Here is a 16,017-nt window from a genome sequence, read left to right as displayed (position 1 = left end):
ACATTGCCCTTAACCCATAACGATGCATTTGATTTTTCCTACCTAAATGCAGAACTTTGCAATTCCTGTTAAAATGCATTTTATTTCTTTTAGCCCCGTTTTCCAGCCTGTCAAGACCATCCTGTATCCTGACTCTGTCTTCTAATCTACAGTATTTGCGACCCCTCCCAACTTAGTATCATCTGCACATTTAATAAGCATTCCCTCTAGCCCTTCATCCCATGGGACTTCATTTTTTTTTTGAATATATGAAATTTTTAATTAAGAAAAGATGGACATACAAAGAAAAGAAAGAATAAAGAACGAACAAATACAAATACTTCATTTAGTTATGCAGTTCCATCTAAGGGTTAAAGGGGAGAAAGGTCCCAATTCCTAGAGCAGCAGCCCGGAAGACAGGAATGCAAGGTCACTTCCTGCCCAGGCCCCTCCCATCAACCCCTCGTGGGAAAGTTGTCTTCTTTATCCCCACGCCGGAGGACCCCGCTTGGTGCTTGGTAAGGGGAAGCTGCATTGCAGCAAAGCAAGGGGACTCCGGGGGTGTTGAAGGGAAGGAGAATGAGGGGTGGGAGGAAAGCACCCAGGCTGGGGGGTGGCAGATTTGGGGTGGAAAAACCCCAGAGGTTTGGTGGGGGGGGAGGAGCTGAAAAACCTCAGTAGGCTATATTGCCCTAGAGTCCACTCTGCAAACCAGCCATTTGTCCCCAGGGGAACTAATCTCTGCCAGCTGGAGACCGGTTGTGATTCCGGGAGGTTTCCTGGCCTCGCCTGGTGGTTGGCATCCCTGATCCAGAATAGAGGGAGAAGGCAGCTGCTGATCCACGGGGGGGGGGGAGTGGGAGCCCTGCTCTCCTCCCCCCCACTTCCTGGCCTGTGCGGTTCCAGCTGGTTGCTAATTGACTTGGAGAAGAAATCATAGAGTTGGCAAAAGCAGGAGTCAAGTGGTACCTTTAAGACCAACCCATTTTTATTGAGAACGTCAGCTTTTGTGTGCTCTTAAGAAGATATTGGATTTATATCCCGCCCTCCACTCCAAAGAGTCTCAGAGCGGCTCACAATCTCCTTTCCCTTCCTCCCCCACAACAGACACCCTGTGAGGAGCATGGGGCTCTCACAGCAGCTGCTCTTTCAAGGACAGAGGCTCAGAGCGGCTCACAATCTCCTTTCCCTTCCTCCCCCACAACAGACACCCTGTGAGGTGGGTGGGGCTGCGAAAGCTCTCACAACAGCTGCCCTTTCAAGGACAGAGGCTCAGAGCGGCCTACAATCTCCTTTCCCTTGCTCCCCCACAACAGACACCCTGTGAGGTGGGTGGGACTAAGAGGGCTCTCACAGTAGCTGCCCTTTCAAGGACAACCTCTGCCAGAGCTATGGCTGACCCAAGGCCATGCTAGCAGGTGCAAGTGGAGGAGTGGGGAATCAAACCCGGTTCTCCCAGATAAGAGTCCGCACACTTAACCACTACACCAAACTGGCTCTTTTTAAGCACACTTTATCAGACGAGGAATCCAGCACATGAGCAAAGCCACACATAGCTGAGCAGAGCCATACAGAGCTGGTAGGCAGTGGCCCAGAATGCAACATGGTATAGATTTAAGAACCAACGACAGTGAAGAGAAATTATCTGGTAGGCAGTGGTTTAGAAGGTAAAATGGTACAATGACAGAATAGTAAAATTAACAAATTGAGCAAATCTTTGATCTGAGTAGCAGGACCTCCAGAGTCATCTTGCCCAGTGGTTCCCAACCTTTTTGGCACCAGGGACCGGTTTTGTAGAAGGCAATTTATCCACCGTCCGGGAGGAGGAGTAGGGCTGATGGTTTCGGGATGATACAATTGCGCACTTTATTTCTATTAGTTTGGTAGTGGTGGTTAAGTGTGCGGACTCTTATCCGGGAGACCCGGGTTTGATTCCCCACTCCTCCACTTGCACCTGCTGGAATGGCCTTGGGTCAGCTATAGCTCTGGCAGAGGTTGTCCTTGAAAGGGCAGCTGCTGTGAGAGCCCTCTCCAGCCCCACCCACCTCACAGGGTGTCTGTTGTTGTGGGGGAGGAAGATAACGGAGATTGTGAGCCGCTCTGAGAATCTGAGATTTGGAATGGAGGGCAGGATATAAATGCAAAGTCATTGTCGCTTTCTTCTTCCTCTTCCTCGTCTTCCTACTACTACTACATTATAATATATAATGAAATACCGTAATTATATAACTCACGGCCTGGTTGCTAACAGGCCACAGACCAGGACTGGTCGCCTACACCAGGGGTGGCCAACGGTAGCTCTCCAGATGTTTTTGCCTACAACTCCCATCAGCCCCAGCCATTGGCCATGCTGGCTGGGGCTGATGGGAGTTGTAGGCCAAAAACATCTGGAGAACTACCGTTGGCCACCCCTGCCCTACACAATGCAGGAAACTCACAAACCCTTCCCCCTAAATTCACAGGATCTTCATCGCTGTCAGCTGACCATCTAGCCTCTGTTTAAAAACCTCCAAGGAAGGAGACCCCACAACCTCCCGAGGAAGCCTGTTCCACTGAGGAATCGCTCTAACGGTCGGGAGGTTCTTCCTAATGTTGAGCTGGAAACTCTTTTGATTTAATTTCAACCCACTGGTTCTGGTCCTACCTTCTGGGGCCACAGAAATGCCCTTCCTCCCTTTCATCAGAGGCTAGAAGTGTGGAAATGGGCAGGCAAAGGTGTTTCATTGCGCACAAGCTTGCTGCAGCATTTGCCAGGGTGTGTGTGGGGGAGAAATCCTTGGTTTTGCTGAAACTGCTTTTTGCTTGCAAGAGCAGCCTGGGGACAGAGCCTCCATTTTGGGACCGGTCAGTCCTAAGGGACAATGGTTGCATAAACGCTCAGGGGAATACTGAGAGCAGCGTTGCAGATCAAAATGTTGAGTTTGCTGCCAGAGGATGTAATTATGGCCATGGGCATAAACAGCTTGAAAAGAGGACTGGATGAGTTCATTCATAAGTCTGTGAATGGCTACTAGCCATGGTGCCTGAGGGGAACCTCCACATTCAAAGCCTCTGAATCCCAGAGCTAGGAGGCAACATTAAGGAAAGGCTTGATAAGAACATAAGAGAAGCCATGTTGGATCAGGCCAATGGCCCATCCAGTCCAACACTCTGTGTCACATAAGAAAATAAGAGAAGCCCTGTTGGATCAGCCCAATGGCCCATCCAGTCCAACACTCTGTGTCACATAAGAACATAAGAGAAGCCATGTTGGATCAGGCCAATGGCTCCTCCAGTCCAACACTCTGTATCACTTAAGAACATAAGAGAAGCCATGTTGGATCAGGCCAATGGCCCATCCAGTCCAACACTCTGTGTCACTTAAGAACATAAGAGAAGCCATGTTGGATCAGGCCAATGGCCCATCCAGTCCAACACTCTGTGTCACATAAGAACATAAGAGAAGCCATGTTGGATCAGGCCAATGGCCCATCCAGTCCAACACTCTGTGTTACATAAGAACATAAGAGAAGCCGTGCTGGATCAGGCCAATGGCCCATTCAGTCTTTTTCTTATCAATATTATCTAAATGTGTTTATTCTATCTCTTGTCGGCAGTTTGAATACTGATATTAGACTAAAGATCATTAGCTTTTCATTAATTATTCAGGAAACCTAAAATGTAAATGTGATAAAGATGGAGTCATCAATATATATATCAATATATATAATATGTAACATCCCTTGTAACTTTGTTTGAATGTTGACTTATGGGTACATATGTTGATCTCCTAACACTAATTGTTTGTAATGCTTGGAATGAAACCCCTTATGTTTGTTATGTCAGTTAAGTTTTAAAAATTCAATAATTTAAAAAAGAGAGAGAGAGAGAGATGCATTTCTATCCTCCCTAGTCAAGGTCTGACACTCTAAGCCAGGGGTGGCCAACGGTAGCTCTCCAGATGTTTTTTGCCTACAATTCCCATCAGCCCCAGCCAGCACAGCCAATAGCTGGGGCTGATGGGAGTTGTAGGCAAAAAAAACCATCTGGAGAGCTACCATTGGCCACCTCTGCTCTAAGCCACTCCAGCACACCCTTGTTCAGTACTGAATTAGAAGAAATCACTGCTGTGGGTGATGTTGCTCATGGTGTCCTTATATTCTTCCAGGATCTAATATCTGAGTGCTGGAATGTGAGGAGGACTGTTCACAAAAGAGAGCTGAGCAAGTGACCACTGGTGATCAACTGCTAGAAGGATCTGAAGAGATTTGTTTTGGGGTCCCTGAAATCCAGTTTGGAACAGAAACCTTGTGGAGTAAAAAACCCAAACTAGCCTTCGTTCGGGAGGCAAATACTGGAAGTGTAGAGCTGGGTGAGAGATGCTGGAGGCGTAAAAGGACACAGAGGAACCAAGACAGCTGCAGAAACTGCTTCTGTCAGGGAACCTGCAGATGGCTGAAGAATCATACATTTGTTCTAATTGCGGGCAAATATTTCAAGGGACTTTGGCCTTGAGGGCGCATGAGAAGACTCACATATCAGAGCAAATATGTAAGTTCTCACAGTGTGGGAGAATATATACTTGTCATTCTGACCTCATACACCAGAAGAGCCATGTAGGACAGAAACCTCATCGATGTGCTTCGGATGGTGGCGAATTCTCCAGTCAGAATGTCCCCCTGCCCCAAGATACCTGTCTGGCAGAGAAGGTAAGCAATCACTTTGCGTGTGGGAAAAGCAGCAAATGGTAGTTCCGTCAGCAAAAGAAAATACATATGTAGGAGGATCAGAAAGTGTGCTGCAAATGTGGCATACAGGAAAACAGGTGGCCTCCCTCATCAAAACCCATGCTGAGGACTTATTTTTGTGTATGATTTTGATATTATTGTAGACCAGGGGTGGCCAAACTGTGGCTCAAGAGCCCCATGTGGCTCTTTCACACATATTATGTATGGCTCTTAAAGTCCCCACCATCCCATCAGCTGGCTTGGAGAAGACATTTGTCTCTTTAACTCACTTCTCCAAGCCAAGCCAGCTGGCAGCTTGGAGAACACATTTAAAGTTAAACTTGCTTTCTTCATAGAATCCTAGAGTTGGAAGGGACCTCCAGGGTCATCTTGTCCAACCCCCTGCACAATGCAGGAAACTCGCAGACACCTCCCCCTAAATTCACAGGATCTTCATTGCTGTCAGATGGCCATCTAGCCTCTGTTGAAATACCTCCAAGGAAGGAGAGCCCACCACCTCCTGAGGAAGCCTGTTCCACTGAGGAATTGTCTTGAGTGTTGTAATAATTTGTAATTCAGAAATCTCCTGTTCTAAACTGTTTTCTGAAATTCTTTTGCAATAAAAGAGCTACTTTGAGGTCCTCTGTTGAGGTGCCCTGGAAGGTTGAAGTGTTTTCCTTCTGATTTCTCAGCCTTGTGATCAGGCCCCGGATTCAGCAGGAGCTCACAGAAGCGCAGTTCCTGAACCTTTCTGAGGGTTCCCCCTCCTCCTCCCCACCTTGTCCACTGAATAGGAGGTGCAGCTGCATAACAATCCCTGAATGAGCTCCACCGCCTATTTTTCTATAAAACGACCCCTGCTTGTGATTTTTGGTGTAAGATCTGGCATAGGTTTGACCTGTTTCCCTCTGTAGAGAGCTGAAGGGAATTGTTGGCATTTAATGCCACAGGAAATCCAATGCTGGGTCATAGGATGTGGACCGGAGACAGTGGCCATGGTTGAACTTTTCCTCTTGAATCAGGCAGAAGAGAAGAGGTAGGAACCTATGAAGCTGCCTTATACTGAATCAGATCCTCAGTCCATCAAAGTTAGTAATGTCTACTCAGACAGGCAGCGGCTCTCCAGGGTCTCAAGCTGAAGTTTTTCACACCTATTTGCCAGGACCCTTTTTTAGTTGGAGATGCCGGGGATTGAACCTTCTGCTTACCAAGCAGATGCTCTGCCACTCAGCTACTGTCCCTCCCCAGGAGGAACAGGTGAGGTCATTCCCTCCAGATGTTTCCAGTTCAAGCAACGATATCTGGCCTTATCCTAAAGTTCCCCTGTCAGACATCTCTCCAAGCGGTAATCTTTCAAATGGAAGATTTAACAGCCTCCTTCAGCAGCCTCTTCTTCTAGAGAATTTCTGACCCCTCCAGCTAACTCTTCCTGATGGAAGAGTGCAATGTCTGGAAGTGGGGCAGGATCCATTCCTTGGTCTTTTCCATTCCATCTCTCACCTCTCTCCCTTGCTGCTGTTTCAGTTATTGGCACAGTCTGTGAAGAAAGAAGCTACGTTCTCTGAGGCAGAAGGAGCTTCATTGGAGCATGAGCAGAGGGCGCAGGCCGTGGAGTGTGCCCACGATGCCCTCTCCTGTGGTAAGGACTTTTTCTGCCTAGATACAGTTGGAGAACACTGTGGATTTGGTGGGTAGAGAGTTCGGATCAGGGGAAAAAAAAACTCTTCACACAACAATGTCCGCTAAGTGTGATGCCTCTAAAAGGAGATCAGAAATTCATGGAGGGCAATTTATTCCATTAATTTAAATATTAACATCTCACCTTCCTTCCGTAAGAGGAACTCAAGGTGACTGAAAACAGAAAAGGGAGGCAAACCTCAGCAGAGCTATTCAGCCTGGTGAATAAAAGGAGCCTCCCCATCACTAAACAGCACACTTAGCAATCGAAAAACAAGAAAAGCTAACTGTGAAATACTTGACATTAGATGGCATCTCTTATTGCAGAATTATTATATTTTCTGCCTCTCTAGGGTCAGGGGGTCCTAATGGCCCAATCAAGAGTCCTCCTTGACAAATTTTCCAGAAGCTGTCAAGACCCTCCTAATCCCCCCCCCTCCTGGTTAAGAACATAAGAGAAGCCATGTTGGATCCTGCCAATGGCCCGTCCAGTCCAACACTCTGTGTCACAGAAGAACAGAAGAGAAGCCATGTTGGATCAGGCCAGTGGCCCATCCAGTCCAACACTGTGTCACATAAGAACAGAAGAGAAGCCGTGTTGGATCAGGCCAATGGCCCATCCAATCCAACACTCTGTGTCACATAAGAACATAAGAGAAGCCGTGTTGGATCAGGCCAATGGCCCATCCAGCCCAACACTCTGTGTCACATAAGAACATAAGAGAAGCCATGTTGGATCAGGCCAATGGCCCATCCAGTCCAACACTCTGTGTCACAGAAGAACAGAAGAGAAGCCATGTTGGATCAGGCCAGTGGCCCATCCAGTCCAACACTCTGTGTCACACAGTGGCCAATATATGTGTGTATACACACACACACACATATATATATACACACTGTGGCTAATAGCCACTGATGGACCTCTGCTCCATATTTTTATCCAATCCCCTCTTGAAGCTGGCTACGCTTGTAGCCGCCACCACCTCCTGTGGCAGTGAATTCCACATGTCAATCACCCTTTGGGTGAAGAAGGACTTCCTTTTATCCGTTTTAACCTGACTGCTCAGCAATTTCATTGAAATAAGGTTATGCAACTGGATACAGGTTCTCCCAATTAACCAATCACCAGATTCATGAGTCTGGCCTTGAAAAATATAAGGATGTTAGCTGCAGGGAGACTCAAATCAAGAACACCTGGAAGCCGAAACAGGCTACTTAATAATCACATTAACCCTTGGGGGGAAGCTAGAGTTCTTTGCCTCACAGATCTGTTCCCTTATATTGGTTGAGATTGTGAGCTTCGATCTTGACCATGGTTCTGTGCTTCCAGAAGAATTTTTTCTTTTGAATTTCTCTCCTCCCTCATATAAGAATGATCTGTCTGTCTCTCTCTCTCTCTCTCTTGGATTTTAACTTCGTACCACTTTGCATTCTCACATTCTGACATGTTAACTGTTTTGTTGGTTTCTCACGCTCATGCAACCCAGATCGAAGGTTTTCTGAATTTGCTAATTTTACTGTTCTGCTATTGGATTTTAACTTTGTACCACTTGGCATTCTAAACCCCAGCAGCTACATGTAGCTCTGCTTACTGTACCTCATTCCTCGTCTGAAGAAGCGTGCATGCACACGAAAGCTTACCTTCTGAGTAAAAGTTTGTTGGTCTTAAAGGTGCTACTTTTGACTCCTACATCTTTCTGTCTCTCTCTCTCTCTCTGCAAAAGAAGCCAGAAGTATAAGAGACACTACCGTGGAGACAGACAGCGGCCTCGCATCCAAAGAAAGACTGGAGAGTAATTTCTCAAGAGGATCCCGAGAGCATATTTCCTTCCCTTATGAGCTGGCGGAGAGTGAGTATCCTTCACGGTTATGTCAAGAGAACACGAAAGGAATAGCTGTGATTCACTTCTGGTTCTGCACCACCAGGGCTTTCTTTGAGCAGGAATGAGTTCCAGCTGGCTTGGCACCAGGGGGTGTGTGGTTTGATATGCAAATGAGTTCCTGCTGGGCTTTTTCTACCAAAACCCCCCTGTGAGCAACATTGAGAGGGCAGTGGCAGCACAGTTACAGGGGTTTTTGGATGACGGTTCCGTGCTAGACCCATTTCAGTCCGGCTTCCATCTAAGTCATGGGACAGAGATGGTACTGGTCGCCCTCGTGGATAATCTCTTGAGACATCTGGAGCGGGGCGACTCGGCGGTGCTGCTGTCGTTAGACCTGTCGGCTGCATTCGACGCAGTCGACCATCAGCTACTGTCCCGCCGCCTCGTTGACGTGGGGATTCATAGGTCTGCCCTTCAATGGCCAGGGACAAAGGATGGCAATAGGGAAGCAATCGTCCCAGAGACATCGACTTGTATGTGGGGTGCCTCAGGGGCCGGTTCTCTCCCTGATGTTGCTTAACATCTATACGCGCCCCCTTGCCCAGATTGTCCGGAGATATGGGCTGGGTTGCCACCGGTATGCAGATGACACCCAGCTCTACCTATTGATGGGGGGCCGGGCTGGCTGTGCCCCAGAAAATCTGGACCTGGCATTGCAAGCCGTAGTGAAATGACTTAGGCAGAGTCGACTGAAATTGAATCCAGCGAAGAGGATTCAGAAAAAGGTCCGGTGCTTTAGTTGTGGCGGCCTGGGTAGAGAGATCCCTTTGCCAACCTTTGATGGGATGCCATTGGTGCCAGCATCGAGGGTTAAGAGCTTAGGGGGGCTCCTTAACAATGAAGGCCCAGGTAGCAGCCACTGCCAAATCTGCATTTTTTCATCTTAGGCGGATAAGGCAGTTGATTCCATACCTGGAGCATAACGACTTGGCAACAGTGATCCATGTGACGGTCACCTCGAAAATAGACTACTGTAACGCCCTCTACATGGGGCTGACTTAACTCCGGAGGCTGCAACTGGTGCAAAACGCAACAGCCAGGTTGTTGTCGGAGCTACCCATATGGGAGCACATCCAACCTGCGCTGGAAACGTTACACCGGTTGCCCGTGGCATTCCGGATTCATTTCAAGGTGCTGGTTATAACCTTTAAAGCCCTATATGGCGTGGGACCTGTCTACCTTCGGGACTGCCTTTCCCCATATGTACCCCAGAGAGCACTACGTTCAGGGTCCCGAAATCTCCAGATTCCCAGACTGAAAGAAGTTCGATAGTCCATCACTAGAGCCCGGAGCATTCTCGACAATAAACCCCGCTCTGTGGAACGCCCTCCCCGAAAACATCGGGGCCCTGCGGGACCTGCCACAGTTCTGCCGGGCCTGTAAGACCGAACTATTTAAGCTTAGAACATAAGAACATAAGAGAAGCCATGTTGGATCAGGCCAACAGCCCATCCAGTCCAACACTCTGTATCACACAGTGGCCAATAATTTTTATATATATATATATATATATACACACACACACACACACACACACACACACATATATATACACACTGTGGCTAATAGCCACTGATGGACCTCTGCTCCATTTTTTTATCTAACCCCCTCTTGAAGATGGCTATGCCTGTAGCCGTCACCACCTCCTGTGGCAGCGAATTCCACAAGCTTGCCTTCAATAGTTAAGGGGAGGTAGCAAATCTCCCACAGCACTAACAGTCCCACTGGACAAATACAGATATTGAGAAACACCAACGTGCATCTTGGATTTTATGCTTAAAACGTGTAGAATTGTTTGTATTGTGTACTGTTTTTAGTATTCTATGTGGTTTTTAACTGAGCCCATTAGGGGAGGGCGGGATATAAATCTGATAAAATAAAAAGAAATGAAATAAATTTGGTTTGGTAGACTCATACACCGTCTTTCTTCATTGGCACGATTTTTATATTTGCCCTCTGTAACTGCTACCCTCTGCGGCTACAGATGGCAAATATAAAAAGCGTCCCTATGAAGAAAGACTGTGTATCTGTAACGAGGGGAGGTTAGAGACAAAGGAACATGTGCTTTTTGAGTGCAAATTTTACCAGAGCGTTCAAGCAATTTATATCACTGTAGCTAGTTTCCAGGGAGAAACATTAGATTTTATTTAGATAAGCTTTTAGCAGACAGAGACTAGGAAATTACTTTAAAGTGGCATCGTTTACAGTGCAGGCCTCAAGACATCAGAAACAGCTGATAGGTGGAAATACTTCATTCTTTTAAGCCCAATATTCCAGACTTCAAAATTTTAGAAATGATATGCCCAACTTTAAAGCGGGTTTATCTTGAGCTGCACGTTTTGCTATGTGGATGTTATGTGCTGTTTGTTGTTGTTATTTGATGGGGTCTTTGACCGTATTAAATGATGATGATGATGATCAGGGGCGGGATTCTAGCAGGAGCTCCTTTGCATATTAGGCCACACACCCCTGATGTAGCCAATCCTCCAAGAGCTTACAAAAAAGAGCCTTGTAAGCTCTTGGAGGATTGGCTACCTCAGGGGGGGTGCGGCCTAATATGCAAAGGAGATGATGGTGATGATGGCAGAATCATAAAGCCCCTGGGTAAGGAGAGAGGGAGGCCTTCTGGGGGCCTGAAATCTGAAGGCTCAGAGATTCATTCTGGGCAAAGCTCAGCTGCGGCTCTTGAAGGGCATGAGGTATCCTTAAATAGTAGATATTCCGGGGGAAAGGAGTGAGGCGGGATTTACTTTTTGTACACCTTATTGTACCCTCAGTAACCAAACAACCTCAGGAACTAAGACAGATATGAATTTTATTACACTTAAGTTTCTACTCCGGTCAGAAGGCTTGAAACATATATAAGCAAAACAACAGATAACATTAGAACAGTTTCCGGATACAGCTAGAAGGTTATGCATTGAGTATTCAGCTGAACTTCACCCAGTTCTTACAGCTAAGCTTACTCTATTTTATAATCTAATACCTGTAAAAAGAATTAATTCTAGGAAAGCAGAAGTCCCATTATATATTAGAGCTATATTCTATGTTTGAGAATATAGACTATGTTTGAGCTATATCTTTGAGGCCTCAAACAGGAGATGTTAGATTCATGTTCCTCATGCAATCAGCCCCCTCTCTCTAAATCCCGGGGTTTATGAATCGTTTCCCCCGGAACCTGGTATCACAATCTATCTCTTATCTGATAATATGCATTCCAGAACCTACATCTGTTGTAGATGGCCAGTTATCTTTACTCTATCCGGTTCCTGTTCATACCATATAAGACTTAAGGCTGTCCTGAGATAGCTTTTACCTTTCACCCACTTTTCTACCGACCTAGATTCTAGCATCTAGCATTCTAGCATCTAAGCCAGGAGTGTCGAACTCATGTTATGAGGGCTGAATTTGACATAAATGAGACCTTGTTGGGCTGGGCCATGTCAGACCGGGCCGTGTGTGTAGCTATTTAAGATTAGGTAGCAGAGACATAAACTTTATAAAGGACACACAATTAAAATTAAAACATGCTTGAAACAGTAGCACTCATTGGTCTTAAAGGTACTTTCTTTGTAGCTCTCCCATGGGATCCAGGGAACTGGGCAAAGGAAGCTCTGGCTCTTTCCTACCTTCCCCAGAAGATGAGGAGGGAGAGGAACCTCAGCCAACAGAAGAAAGAGTAGCTTGGCTCAGTAGCTATACTGTGCAATTGAGAGAGCCTGGCAAAGAAAGCTATCCCCCCTCCCCTTCCTCCTCCAGGGAGAAGCCTCAGCCAATGGAGAAAACAGGTTTTGCTCTGTAGCTCCTGTGCAGTTGAGCAAGCTTTGCAAAGCAAGCTGTTGCGCAGAAGGAAGCAAGAGAGAGGGAGAAGGAAGCAGATGACAGCCAGTTGCTCGGGGGGCTGATAGGAGCCCTCTGGGGGCCTGATTCGGCCCCCGGGCTGCATGTTTGACACACCTGATCTAAGCTGTTAGCAATATGAATGCTTAATAGTGCTGAATAGCTTGGACGCCTTGTTGCCAATTTCAAAGAGAATCAACCCCAATAGAAATTCTGCCACAAGGAGGAGGGTGGTTAAGATCAGCCAAGCTGGACAAGGCCAAAGGGCTGTCAGTCCTTCCCTACAGACACATAGGTGCCCTTGGACCTCCCCAGGCCTCCCGGGTGCTAACAGGATCTCTCTATTTATTCCAGCAGGGGATGATCACAGGAATGAGGAGAGCGAAGAACTTCATCAGCAGATGCCAAATGTAGTCAAAAACGAAGACATGAAAGAAAATGTCCGGAACCAAGGCAGACCTAAAAGAAAGAAAGCCGGCTGTGGGGCTGAGAAGCAAGATGGAAGCAGGCATAGTTTACATTTTTCAAAGCACAGCATAATGAAGGCAAGTAAATGCATTCAGTGTGGAGAGTTCTTCAGGAACAGATCACAGCTCCTTGTGCACCAAATTACACACAGAGGGGAGAAACCTTTTCAACACACAGAGCGCAGAAAGAGATTCAGTAGGAGTAGCACTCTTCAGCAGCACCAGAGTACCCACACAGGAGAGAAACCTTTTCCATGCTCAGAATGTGGAAAGAAATTCAGTAGGAGTGCCCATCTTCAACGACATCAGAGAACTCACACGGGAGAGAAACCTTTTGAATGCTTAGAGTGTGGAAAGAGATTCCGTGAGAGCGACCATCTCCAACTGCACCAAAGAACTCACACAGGGGAGAAACATTTTGAGTGCTCAGTGTGCGGAAAGAGATTCAGTCAGAGTAACCACCTTCAGTTGCATCAGAGAACTCACACAGGAGACAAACCTTTTGAATGTTCAGAGTGTGGAAAGAGATTCACTCAGAGTAGCCATCTTCTAGAGCATAAAAGAACCCATACTGGGGAAAAACCTTTTGAATGCTCAGATTGTGGAAAGAGATACAGTCATAGTGGCAGTCTTCAACTACATAAAAGAACCCACACAGGGGAAAAACCATTTGAATGTTCAGAATGTGGGAAGAGATTCAGTCAAAGTGGCCATCTTCAACTGCACCATAGAATTCACACAGGGGAAAAACCATTTGAATGCTCTGAGTGTGGAAAGAGATTCAGTGAGAATGGCACTCTTCAACGACACCTAAGAACCCACACAGGGGAGAAACCATTTGAATGCTCAGAATGTGGAAAGAGATTCAGTATGAGTGGCAGTCTTCAGTATCATCAAAGAACCCACACGGGCGACAAACCTTTTGAATGTTTAGAGTGTGGGAAGAGATTCAGTCAGAATAACCATCTTCAAGAGCATAAAAGAACCCATACAAGAGAGAAACCGTTTGAATGCTTAGAGTGTGGAAAGAGATACAGTCATAGTGGCAGTCTTCAACTGCATGAAAGAACCCACACAGGGGAGAAGCCGTTTGTATGCTTAAGGTGCGGAAAGAGATTCATTACCAGTCGCTATCTTGAACTGCACCAAAGAACCCACACGGGGGAGAAACCTTTTGAATGCTCAGTGTGTGGAAAGAGATTCAGACAGAGTTGCCATCTTCGACTGCACCAAAGAACTCACACCGGGGAGAAACCTTTTGAATGCTCAGACTGTGGAAGGAAATTCAATAGGAGTAGCCATCTTCAACGACATCAGAGAACCCTACACAACAGAGAAAGCTTTTGAACGCTCAGAGCGTGAAAACGGATTCAGTTTGAATTGCTAACTTTAACAGGACCTAAGAACCCATATGGAAGAAACACGTTGAGTGCTCAGATTGTGGAAGGAGACTGAGCAACAATAGCAGTCTTCAGAGGCGGTAGAGAACCGACACAGAGTGTGGAGTTTCCCTCAGCATGGAAATTTTCTACAGCATCTAAGAACTCACACAAGGAGAAGCCATGTAACTGCTTAGCCCATATGAAGCATTGAAACTATATAGAATCATAGAGTTGGAAGGGGAATTGTGCAGAGGGTTGGACAAGATGACCCTAGAGGTCCCTTCCAACTCTATGATTCTATGAGAACACAAGCACTACTTATGGTTTTTAGACCAGGTTTTAATGTCATTTTCCTGTATTATAAACCAAGGTATTGTAGATATGCCTCCATGGTTCTTTGGGAAAGTCAAGAGTCTCTGTTTGGGTTCTTAAGCATCTTAGCAGGTTTAGCCTTTCATTACATTTACTAAGCCAGTTTGCTGTAGTGGTTAAGCGTGCAGACTCTTATCTGGGAGAATTGGGTTTGTTTCCCCACTCCTCCACTTGCACCTGCCGGAATGGCCTTGGGTCAGTCATAGCTTTAGTAGGAGTTGTCCTTGAAAGGGCAGCTGCTTTAAGAGCTCTCTTAGCCCCACCTTCCTCACAGGGTGTCTGTTGTTGTGGGGGGGTGGGGAAGGTAAAGGAGATTGTGACCGCTCTGAGATTCAGAGTATAGGACGGGATATAAATCCAATATCTTCTTCTTCTAAGTCTGTTCTAGGGCTTATTCTAAAGGTAAACCCAAGAAGATATTGGATTTGTATTCCCCCTATACTCTGAATCTCAGAGTTTCAGAGCTATCACAATCTCCTTTACCTTCCGCCCCCCCCCCCCCCGCCCCACAACAGACACCCTTTGGGGTAGATGGGGCTGAGAGAGCTCTTACAGCAGCTGCCCTTTCAAGGACAACTCCTACAAAAGCTATGGCTGACCCAAGGCCTTTCCAGCAGGTGCAAGTGGAGGAGTGGGGAATCAAACCTGGTTCTCCCAGATAAGAGTCCGCACACGTAACCACTAAACCAAACTGGGCGAGAGGGACTGGTGACCCCTTTAGTATTGTACACATCACACTGTTGACCCTCCCAGGCGCCAAGAATATGGAGCATCAGTTGCCCCAGGCAGTTCCAACAATACGCTGTGACTAATAGCCACTGATGGACCTCTGCTCCAAATGTTTATCCAGTCCCCTCTTGAAGTTGGCTATGCTTGTAGCTGCCGCCACCTCCTGTGGCAGTGAATTCCACGTGTTAATCACCCTGTGGGTGAAGAAATACTACTTTTTATCTGTTCTAACCCGACTGCTCAGCAATTTCATGGATTGCCCACGAGTTCTCGTATGGTGAGAAAGGGAGAAAAGTAATTCTTTCTCTATCTTCTCTATCCCATGCATCATCTTGTAAACCTCGGTCAGTTTTGTTCATTTAACCTCTGTTTTACAGGCCCTACGAAAAGGTAGTAGGTCAGATAGGGCCCTGATCTCTAACGTATGTTCCACCAGTCCAGACCCAGGGCTGAAAAAGCCCTGGCTCTAGTCTAGGCACGACGGATGTCATTCAGGCTGGAGACAACCAACATCCTGTGTGAAAGGCCCACCAGAAACTGAACAGACATAGGACTCTGTCTCCGGCAGAGTTATTTTCTGTTGCTCCAGAAGGTCAGACCAGAACTGAAGTTAAAAGAGTTTTTGACTAAATATTAAGAAGAACTTCCTGACAGTTAGAGCGGTTCCTCAGTGGAACAGGCTTCCTCCTTGGGAGGTGGTGGGCTCTCCTTCCTTGGAGGTTTTTCAAAAGAGGCTAGATGGCCATCTGACAGCGATGAAGATCCTGTGAATTTAGGGGGAGGTGTTTGTGAGTTTCCTGCATTGTGCAGGGGGTTGGACTAGATGACGCTGAAAGTCCCTTCCAACTCTAGGATTCTATGAAATTGGGCTCTCCTTCCTTGGAGGTTTTTAAACAGAGGCTAGATGGCCATCTGACAGCAATGAAGATCCTGTGACTTTAGGGGGAAGTGTTTGTGAGTTTCCTGCATTGTGCAGGGGGTT

General features: G+C 46.7%; 1 protein-coding gene across 2 annotated transcripts; it reads left to right on the top strand.

Moving 5' to 3' along the window:
• The first annotated feature begins 382 nt into the window (after positions 1-382).
• On the top strand, positions 383-14,312 carry LOC132571083 (gastrula zinc finger protein XlCGF57.1-like). 2 transcript variants are annotated; one of them, XM_060237755.1, is made up of 5 exons: positions 383-497; positions 4,127-4,667; positions 6,210-6,324; positions 8,087-8,212; positions 12,443-14,312. In XM_060237755.1, exons 2-5 carry the CDS (start codon positions 4,410-4,412, stop codon positions 13,897-13,899), a joined length of 1,956 nt encoding a protein of 651 aa, XP_060093738.1. In that variant the 5' UTR covers positions 383-497; positions 4,127-4,409; the 3' UTR covers positions 13,900-14,312. The 2 variants fall into 2 exon arrangements, with proteins under 2 accessions (XP_060093738.1, XP_060093737.1); XM_060237754.1 differs by having other exon boundaries at positions 12,440-14,312.
• Positions 14,313-16,017: the final 1,705 nt, after the last annotated feature.

The sequence above is a fragment of the Heteronotia binoei genome, chromosome 5 (assembly GCF_032191835.1).
Source record: "Heteronotia binoei isolate CCM8104 ecotype False Entrance Well chromosome 5, APGP_CSIRO_Hbin_v1, whole genome shotgun sequence".
Taxonomy (NCBI): Eukaryota; Metazoa; Chordata; class Lepidosauria; order Squamata; family Gekkonidae; genus Heteronotia; species Heteronotia binoei.
This window is presented reverse-complemented; position numbering and strand designations above follow the sequence as displayed.

Bases quoted from the DNA above. Each gene is read 5' to 3' on its own strand.
- LOC132571083 (XM_060237754.1), top strand. From the start codon at position 4,410: ATGGCTGAAGAATCATACATTTGTTCTAATTGCGGGCAAATATTTCAA. The intron at 6,325-8,086 runs GTAAGGACTTTT...TCTCTGCAAAAG, and splicing joins CCACGATGCCCTCTCCTGTG to AAGCCAGAAGTATAAGAGAC. The intron at 8,213-12,439 runs GTGAGTATCCTT...TATTTATTCCAG, and splicing joins CCCTTATGAGCTGGCGGAGA to CAGGGGATGATCACAGGAAT.